A 10,234-nucleotide genomic window follows, 5' to 3' on the forward strand; every position below is an offset into this window, starting at 1 on the left:
GGGGGGAGCCGGAGGTACTGCCTTCCATAGGCTCATCAGAGATTTAGAGATATTGTTCAAATCACATGTCCACCCCACCCCAGTCCAGTGTAGGCATATAAATAACAGTCTGAAACAGCAAGACCGTAAGCTGTTGGCTGTTCGTCTCTCAACACTAGTGTTATCAATGGATTCCTCATAGCTCTCTGATAGATGCATTGTCTGCTGGCTTTTGGAAGAGGTGGTTAGTTAGTGGAGCATGAGATTGAGAAGCAAAGTGGGATCCAACAGTTTGTGAGGCTGAGATGTGACAGAGCCCTAGGCTATGCCCACCATGATGGCCTGAATTAGTAGTTGGAATTGTTGCCCTAGAGGAACTTTTCATGGTCCTTCCCAAGGCCTCAAAGAGAGCCCAGTGCCGGGGGATCTTTTGCACCTCCTGTGTGGCTGCCTTGTGCCGTCAGGTGCGTGGTGACCCTCACTGCCTGGTGGTTGTGGTTCACATCCTGCCCTGGGGGTGGGCAGGCGGAGGCCTGTGGTCCTGACAGACACTACATGAGCCAAGCCAAATCTCAGCTTCTGCCTTGAGTTCCGGTGTCCACCCGCTCTGAAATCCTGCAGTGGGCTCTGCTGTTTCAGACCCCTGTTAATGTCCTTTCTTTCCCCGAAACATTCTTACAGACCCTTTCATATTGATGATTCCAGCAATAACCACACTTCCTGATTTCCTTGAAATCTGAGCCCCAGAAGCACTAGGGAAGGGGACTCTCCCTGAGCCTGGGGTGGTGGCATACAGATCCACCTCCTCTCCCGGCAGGTAGTATTCAGAGTGTGGTGTTACCTGAGATGAAGGAGATGTAGGTAAACAGTCGCCACAGTGGCCAGGAACCCTAAGAGGAAGCCATTGTCTTCACCCTTTCTGGAGGGTCTGTCTTCTCCCAGGAAGAGGCTCAGAGAGATTCCTCAAGGCCTTGGTTCCATAACCAAGACATACCCGGGTGAGAAGTGGCCCTTCACTCCTGTTTCTCAGACAGTTCCTGCTCTCTCCCCCATCCCCGCACCTCTTTGCCCTCATTTAGCTCTTTGGCGAGCAGAAATATCCCATCCAAAAGGGCTGGGATCAGGGAACAGGGCACAGAGCCTGGTCGGGGAACAGGACAGCCGCCCCAGTCATCATCTGGAGATGGTCATGTTGTTAGCAGTTGACCCACAGAGAATATGACGGGGCCTGGTTTCTCACACAAGGACACAGACTAACCGGAGGCCTGGGGTTCCTTCCTGCCACACTCAAGTCGGAGCTCACCTATGAGCTCACTTCCGGGTGGTGTGGTGATCCCAGCCTTCTCACAGAGCCCTTTTTCCTTCTCCTCCCCAGTCCCATCCTACCAGAGGCCATGCCAACGCTGGGGCGTCTCCTGGGCACGGATCCACACACGTTAAGCCATCTCACCTGGGGAGGGTTTTTGTCCTGTTCACCTGACCTTGGCATGCTGCTTGCTCACTGTGCTTTAGGATCTGCACACCTAGTGTGTGTAAGTATGTGTGTACTGTTGTGCCATCTGTGTACCCCTCACTCCCTGGAGTACACTCATGGGCACACTACAGTGGGGACGTCAAGGATGCAATATTTATGGACTGCTGCATGATTCTTAAAAATGAATAAAACTGTTCACAAGGGAAGAAGAGCTGTTAACTGCGCAGTTGGCTTATTTGTGAAAGTTGCTGTCCGACTTTCTCCAGCACGCTTTTAATACTTTGACTCAATAACAACTCACACTGCAGAAATATAGAAGATCATGAGAGATTACTACAAGAAACTCTATGCCAAGAAAATGGACAACCTGGAAGAAATGGACAAATTCTTAGAAATGCACAACCTGCCAAGACTGAATCAGGAAGAAATAGAAAATATGAATAGACCAATCACAAGCACTGAAATGGAAACTGTGATTAAAAATCTTCCAACAAACAGAAGCCCAGGACCAGATGGCTTCACAGGCGAATTCTGTCAGACATTTAGAGAAGAGCTAACACCTATCCTTCTCAAACTCTTCCAAAATATAGCAGAGGGAGGAGCACTCCCAAACTCATTCTACGAGGCCACCATCACCTTGATACCAAAACCAGGCAAGGATGTCACAAAGAAAGAAAACTACAGGCCAATATCACTGATGAACATAGATGCAAAAATCCTCAACCAAATACTAGCAAACAGAATCCAACAGCACATTAAAAGGATCATACACCATGCTCAAGTGGGGTTTATGCCAGGAATGCAAGGATTCTTCAATATACGCAAATCAATCAATGTGATACACCATGTTAACAAATTGAAGGAGAAAAACCATATGATCATCTCAATAGATGCAGAGAAAGCTTTCGACAAAATTCAACACCCATTTATGATAAAAACCCTGCAGAAAGTAGGCATAGAGGGAACTTTCCTCAAGATAATAAAGGCCATAAATGACAATCCCACAGCCAACATTGTCCTCAATGGTGAAAAACTGAAACCATTTCCACTAAGATCAGGAACAAGACAAGGTGGCCCACTCTCACCACTCTTATTCACCTTAGTTTTGGAAGTTTTAGAAACAGCAATCAGAGAAGAAAAGGAAATAAAAGGAATCCAAATTGGAAAAGAAGAAGTAAAGCTGTCACTGTTTGCAGATGACATGATACTATACATAGAGAATCCTAAAGATGCTACCAGAAAACTACTAGAGCTAATCAATGAATTTGGAAAAGTAGCAGGATACAAAATTAATGCACAGAAATCTCTGGCATTCCTGTACACTAATGATGAAGAATCTGAAAGTGAAATCAAGAAAACACCCCCATTTACCATTGCAACAAAAGGAATAAAATACCTAGTAATAAACCTACCTAAGGAGACAAAAGACCTGTATGCAGAAAATTATAAGACACTGATGAAAGAAATTAAAGATGATACAAATAGATGGGGAGATATACCATGCTCCTGGATTGGAAGAATCGATATTGTGAAAATGACTCTACTACCCAAAGCAATCTACAGGTTCAATGCAATCCCTATCAAACTACCACTGGCATTTTTCACAGAACTAGAACAAAAAAATTCAAACTTTGTTTGGAAAAACAAAAGACTCCGAATAGCCAAAGCAATCTTGAGAACGAAAAACGGAGCTGGAGGAATCAGGCTCCCTGACTTCAGACTACACTACAAAGCTATAGTAAGCAAGACAGTGTTTTACTGGCACAAAAACAGAAAGATAGATCAATGGAACAGGATAGAAAGCCCAGAGATAAACCCACACCCATATGGTCAACTTATCTTTGATCAAGGAGGCAGGAATGTACAGTGGAGAAAGGACAGCCTCTTCAATAAGTGGTGCTGGGAAAACTGGACAGGGACATGTAAAAGTATGAGATTAGATCATTCCCTGACACCATACACAAAAATAAGCTCAAAATGGATTAAAGACCTAAATGTAAGGCCAGAAGCTATCAAACTCTTAGAGGAAAACATAGGCAGAACACTCTATGACATAAATCACAGCAAGATCCTTTTGGACCCACCTCCTAGAGAAATGGAAATAAAAACAAAGATAAACAAATGGGACCTAATGAAACTTCAAAGCTTTTGCACAGCAAAGGAAACCATAAACAAGACCAAAAGACAACCCTCAGAATGGGAGAAAATATTTGCAAATGAAGCAACTGACAAAGGATTAATCTCCAAAATTTAAAAACAGCTCATGCAGCTCAATAGCAGAAAAACAAACAACCCAATCCAAAAATGGGCAGAAGACTTAAATAGGCATTTCTCCAAAGAAGATATACAGACTGCCAACAAACACATGAAAGAATGCTCAGCATCATTAATCATTAGAGAAATGCAAATCAAAACTACAATGAGATATCATCTCACACCAGTCAGAATGGCCATCATCAAGAAATCTAGAAACAATAAATGCTGGAGAGGGTGTGGAGAAAAGGGAACACTCTTGCACTGCTGGTGGGAATGTGAATTGGTACAGCCACTATGGAGAACAGTATGGAGGTTCCTTAAAAGACTAAAACTCGAACTACCATATGACCCAGCAATCCCACTACTAGGCATATACCCTGAGAAAACCATAATTCAAAAAGAGGCATGTACCAAAATGTTCATTGCAGCTCTATTCACAATAGCCCGGAGATGGAAGCAACCTAAGTGTCCATCATCGGATGAATGGATAAAGAAGATGTGGCACATATATACAATGGAATATTACTCAGCCATAAAAAGAAACGAAACTGAGCTATTTGTAATGAGGTGGATAGACCTAGAGTCTGTCATACACCGTGAAGTAAGTCAGAAAGAGAAAGACAAATACCGTATGCTAACACATATATATGGAATTTTTAAAAATGTCATGAATAACCTAGGGGTAAAACAGGAATAAAGACACAGAACTACTTGAGAATGGACTTGAGGATATGGGGAGGGGGAAGGGTAAGTTGTGACAAAGCGAAAGAGAGGCATGGACATATATACACTACCAAACGTAAGGTAGATAGTGGGAAGCAGCCGCAGAGCACAGGGAGATCAGCTCGGTGCTTTGTGACCGCCTGGAGGGGTGGGATGGGGAGGGTGGGAGGGAGGGAGATGCCTGAGGGAAGGCATGTGGGAACAGATGTATATGTATGACTGATTCACTTTGTTATAAAGCAGAAACTAATAAAAAAATAAAATAAAAATTAAAATAAAACAATAAATACTTGGGAAGAAAAAAAAAACTTTGACTCAAGACAAGCTGGACATGGAGGAGTGAGAGAGGGCAAGGGGTAGAGGAAAAGACATGTTTCTGGGTGGGAGCTGGTGTACCATCCCCCGGGCACAGCTCCTGCCCAGAGGCCTGATAAGGAGCCCTCACCTCCACCCACCCCCTTCAACCAGAGAACTTCCAACTGCAGCTCCTCAATAACTGAAGAGCAGGAAAGCTGGTGACGGGAGGGAGGCTGGGGGAGAGGAGGAGGAAGGACCACAGTCCACCGTTAGTCCGTCACTTAAAGGCTGGTGAAATGAATGGGGCAAATGACCCCAGTCAAAGAATTTGGCAAGTCCACGGCTTTCCTGGCTTTCACCCAACGGCTCTGTTTCCTCGGCTATCTGGAAAGGAGGGAGAGCACTTCCGAAGAAGCCTCTGGAATGTCAGCTTCTGGGAATCTTGCTGAGGACGGGGCGGGGAGGGGGCGCTTACCGGGAAACACTGGATTACCCTAGCCGCCTTGGGGTGCCTGCGACCGGGGCTGCGGTTTCTGCGGACCTGAGCGGCAGGTGGCATCGGAGAGTCAGACCTGCTTGCGGGCACCAAGACGACACTCGGTCGGGAGACCGGGACAGGCCGCAGAAACGTGAGGAAGTGCCACTCGCAGCCCAGAGGAGAGGAAAGGAAAGCCCCAAGCATGCACCCAGCCCTGGCCCCCGCGCCACGGGCTGCGTCCCAGGAGCCGTCGCCACCTCTGAGCAGCCCAGATGGGAAGGGGGTGGGGCGGAGGACGGTTCCCGCGGCGAACTGCTCGCCGAGGGCCCCGGGGCCTCTGCGGGAGCGCCGAGCCGCGCGCCTCTCCGAGCCCTGCGCGGGGCCGTCGGGCGGGAATGCGCGGAGCCGGGACGCGGTGGCGGGTAGGGGGCTGGGTCGCGCGCGGGAGAGGGCGGCAGGAGGGAGCTGGAAGAGAGTTACCGCGTGAGAGAGCCGTTAAGAGCCCGCGGTCTCTTTGGAGATGCCCTGGCCAATGGCAGAAGCGGAAGCTGTTTATATGGGCGGGGCGTCGCCACGGCAGCAGGAGACGCCTTGCGAGCGGCTACTGAGTGCCGGTCCCCAGCCGCTGGCTTTCAGAGAGGCGCCGGCGGGCGTGAGTGGCGACGAGGATTGCTGGCTGGGCCCTGGAGCTGGGAGCAGAGAGCCGCGGTGAGGGTGGGCGGTGGGAGGAATTTCTTTGAGAAGCTTCCTTTGGCCCGGGCTGCGCTCTGAGCCAGGTAAGGGACGGGGAGGGCTGCCGGCCGTGGGAAGGGAGGGCGTCAGTACCAGCCCGCTCTCCCATCCGTCCCCGACGGAAGTGGAAGGCCCGGGGACTGACATCAGAGGCGTTTGGGGGACACTCACTTCCCACCCCCTTATAACTCTCTGTATTGTTTCCTTCCTTCCCCTTGAGCCCCATCCTAATATCCCTTTTCAAAGATCAGACGACCTCCCCCGCCCCCCGACCCGTCGTACTGCCCTCCTGGACTCTCTCGCCCCATTTCCATTGGTTGTGGACGGAGAGAGGGGGGTTAATTCCCCGCTTTGAGGGAGAAAGGGGTGGCCTCGCATGCCCCTACACTATTCCCTCGTTGGGCTAATTAAGTCTCCTCTAAAAGATCCAAGAGGAAAAGAGCGAGGCGAACCCCGTGTGGGTCGGACCCCCGGGCACACCTTCTGTTTCCCAGACGTCGGCAGTAAAAGATCCTCCCCGGCTGCAGGAAGGATTTTAGTAAGAGCCTCCCCCCTCGCCCACACTCTCCCCTCGGGGGTGGGGAAAGAGGGCTCAGTTCCCGCTCTGGTCCCCGCAGGCACCACATTCCGTTTGGAGGAGGCTACCCCCGGATCGCGGGATGGAAGCCCGCTTCCGGGAGGCTGCGTAACTGAAGCCGCGGGAGTCAGCGGGCCGGAGAGCTCGGCGGCCACCCTCGGCTCGGCTCGTGGATGTTGACAGCCCCCTCGGAGAGTCCCCGCAGATATGGCGGAGAGCTGGCTACGCGTCTCGGGAGCAGGGGCAGCGGAGGAGGCCGGACCGGAAGGCGGCCTGGAGGAGTCCAACGCCCTGAATGACAGCCTGACCAGCCTGCAGTGGCTGCAGGAATTCTCCATTCTCAACGCCGAGCTCCCCGCCCTGCCTTCGGGGGACACCGACCCCCACGGCTCCCACGAGCTGGCAGGCTCGGCCGAGCCGGGGTCTCCCCTGGCGGCGGACCCCGCCTGCCTGGGGCAGCCGCACACACCCGGCAAGCCCACGTCCTCCTGCACGCCGCGGAGCGCCCCCTCGGGGCTGCAGGCCTCGCCTCCCGACGACGTGGACTACGCCACCAACCCGCACGTGAAGCCGCCCTACTCGTATGCCACGCTCATCTGCATGGCCATGCAGGCCAGCAAGGCCACCAAGATCACCCTGTCGGCCATCTACAAGTGGATCACGGACAACTTCTGTTACTTCCGCCACGCTGATCCCACCTGGCAGGTAGGGAGGCACTCCCTCCCTCCCTCCCCATGCCCTCGCGGACTGGACTCACATCCCAGATCCGCAGGCCAAGTAGGCGCGGTACGGCCAGGGCCCCGAGAGAGGAAGGCCGTCCAGGAAGGACCTCAAGGGAGCCCAGTGCTTGGACTGCTGCCCCTTTGACTTCAGAGACGGAGGAGGGAGGATGTTCAGAGGGCTGCAGGGGTGCCGACATAGAGGTTCAAGGGGAAAGAACTTGTCACTCGTCCGGCAGGCTCAGCCCAAAGACCAGGGCTGAACTATGCGTGGACACAGCCCCCCAGGGTAGGTTGATGGACTGAGGGACACATTTTTGTCCCAAGTCCTGCAATTCCTCGACACTACCCTCCTCAAGGTCAGTTTGTCAGGGCCTGACTGGAGGCAGAGCATCGTTCCTGCCAGACTCTGCATCCCGCCTGCTTTCAGTTGGCTGGAGGGGCTCTGGGAGGGGAGAGGGGCATGCTGCGGGGTGTGAAGGCCATCGGTGTCCCAGTGGAAGGGCTACGGGGCCTTCCGAAAGCTGCTGTGCCAGCCCCCACCCCAAGCCCTCCCTAGTTTCCTGCCTACACTCCTCCCCCTCTTCTCATCAACCTCCCTGGGGGGACAATTACCTCAGCCACGTGCTTTCCACAGGGGCTCTTTCCTCCCACACTGGCTTCATGTTCCAAGTCTCCGGAACCTGGCACAGAGCAGCCAAGGGGCCCAGACCACCATGTAAACCTCCCAGTCTTGCCAGGGGGCACTACTCACCTGCCGGCCCCACCCACCAGGCCCCAGACCCCTGTGCCCCAGCGTGGTTTGGACTGTGCACCCAGGCCTGAACAAGGCAGGATGGTGATTCAGGCTGGGCACACGCTGCCCTGAGCCTCTTCGACCATCAGGATCAGGGGCTACTTGGGGACAGAGACCCTGAGGATGCACAGATCCTTCCCTGTGGCACAGGTCACAGGATCAGAGTTCCTGTAATCACAGCTATTCCACGATTGCTTGGGCCCTGACCCTGGGGCAGGTACCATTTGTAACCTTGGTGAGAAAGCAGAGACCCTCCACCACCCCCCACCCTACCCCAAGCCTGAGAGGCCCCAGGAATGAGCGCTATGCTCTTGGCTGGGTAATAATCAACTGAGGCCTCAGAGCCTGGGGTGGGAGGAGGGGGACATGGTGGGTGAGGGCCCAGGCCAGCAGCCGGCTCTAGAAGCAAGGAAAGTCATCAGATCCTCCCACACTTCATCCCCCCCCCACAGACACACACCCTCACACCCACTCACTCATTTCACAAACAGAGAAGGCCAGCCAGGCCCAGGCAGAGGGAGATGGCCGTCCAGGACCTGGGGGAGCCAAGGCCTTTGACCAGAGGCCGCAAGCAGCGGGGTAAGGGAGGGAGGGCAGGACAGGCTGGCACTGAGAGCCACCCTGCGGCTCAGGGCTCGGATGACCGAGCAGGCAGATATCCTGGCCAAAGGGAACAAAAGCCCCCGACAGCACTCCCAGCTCCTGGTGCCCCGTGGCTGGTGTCCCAGAGCCTCCCGCTCGGAGCAGCGCCTCTGTCTCCCCTGCCCCCATCGGAGAGAAGGTGGTGGTGGGACTGGCAGTGGCGCTAGGAGCCCCCCATCACTGACCCCACCCACTCTCCCAGCTGTCTTCCTTCTCTCCTACCTCCCTGTGTCCAGAACTCCATCCGCCACAACCTGTCCCTGAAGAAGGGCTTCATCAAGATGCCTCGGGAGAAGGACGAGCCAGGCAAGGGGGGCTTCTGGCGCATCGACCCCCAGTACGCCGAGCGGCTGCTGAGTGGGGCCTTGAAGAAGCAGCGGCTGCCCCCAGTACACATCCACCCGGCCTTTGCCCGCCAGGCCGCGCCAGAGCCCAGCGCTGCCCCATGGGCCAGGCCACTGACCGTGAGCACCGAGGCCCAGCAGCTGCTGCGGGAGTTCGAGGAGGCCACTGGGGAGGCGGGCTGGGGTGCAGGCGAGGGCAGGCTGGGGCGCAAGCGTCAACAGCCGCTGCCCAAGCAGGAGGCCAAGGTCCCGCGGCCCTCCAGCCCCCTGCTGCTGACCCAGGAGGAGCAGGGTGAGCTGGAACCCCTCAAGGGCAACTTTGACTGGGAGGCCATCTTGGACGCTGGCACGCTGGACGGGGAGCTGGGCACGCTGGAGATCTCGGAGCTGATCCCGCCGCTGAGCCCTGCCTCACACGGGGACGTGGACCTCACCATCCATGGCCACCACATCGACTGCCCTGTTACCTGGGGGCCTCCAGCGGAGCAGGCTACCGACAGCCTGGACTTTGATGAGACCTTCCTGGCCACATCCTTCCTGGAGCACCCCTGGGACGAGAGCACCCGTAGCTCCCTGCCCCCCGAGCCCCTCTTTGAGGCCGGGGATGCCACACTGGCCTCTGACCTGCATGACTGGGCCAGCCTGGGCGCCTTCTTGTAAGAAGCCAGGCCCTCCCCACCTCCAGACAGCACCGAAGTCTGGGCCCAGACTGCCCCCCTCCCCGCCAGTGCAGGCCCATGGACACCCTACCGCCCAGGCAGGGGCTGGGCCAGCTCACCCCACCAGGCCACACGGCCCCCAGCCCAGGCCATCCTCAGATTCTAGTCCAGCAGGCTGAGAATTGGGGCCCAGGACCCAAATTGCTGCCTCCGCTCCCCAGCCCCCCATACACACAGTGTTTCATTGATCCACTTCTTCCCTGCCCCAGAGACACGCTAAGGGCCCTGCACTATGAGAGCTGCGGCTTGGAGGGGCCCTGGCCAAGCTGGAAACATCAGTACAGGGCCCGCCCCAGAACACCTTAGCTTCCAAGCTTCTCTCTCTCCTGCTCTCCTCCCCAGGTCTCTATCCAGAGCAAGTTCCCAGGTACAACCAATGCTGATTAGGTGACTGCAAATGAACACCCAAGAGGCCTCTCCCGGCAGTCTGTGAGGAGGAGCTAGGCGGAGGGGGGAAGAGAGAGGAGACAGAAAGGAGGCCGGGGTGCCGGGTGGAGC

At 54.7% G+C, this 10,234-nt stretch overlaps 1 protein-coding gene across 1 annotated transcript; it reads left to right on the forward strand.

Annotated features, from left to right (window-relative positions):
* Positions 1 to 6,723: 6,723 nt before the first annotated feature.
* Positions 6,724 to 9,677, forward strand: LOC309793995 (forkhead box protein J1-like; the record flags this gene model as incomplete). Its single annotated transcript, XM_082604931.1, has 2 exons — positions 6,724 to 7,221; positions 8,910 to 9,677. The coding sequence occupies 2 exons, from the start codon at positions 6,724 to 6,726 to the stop codon at positions 9,675 to 9,677; spliced, it is 1,266 nt and encodes a 421-aa protein (XP_082461057.1).
* Between the last annotated feature and the right edge of the window lie 557 nt (positions 9,678 to 10,234).

Source organism: Mesoplodon mirus, assembly GCF_964341445.2.
Source record: "Mesoplodon mirus genome assembly, chromosome: 18".
NCBI lineage: Eukaryota > Metazoa > Chordata > Mammalia > Artiodactyla > Ziphiidae > Mesoplodon > Mesoplodon mirus.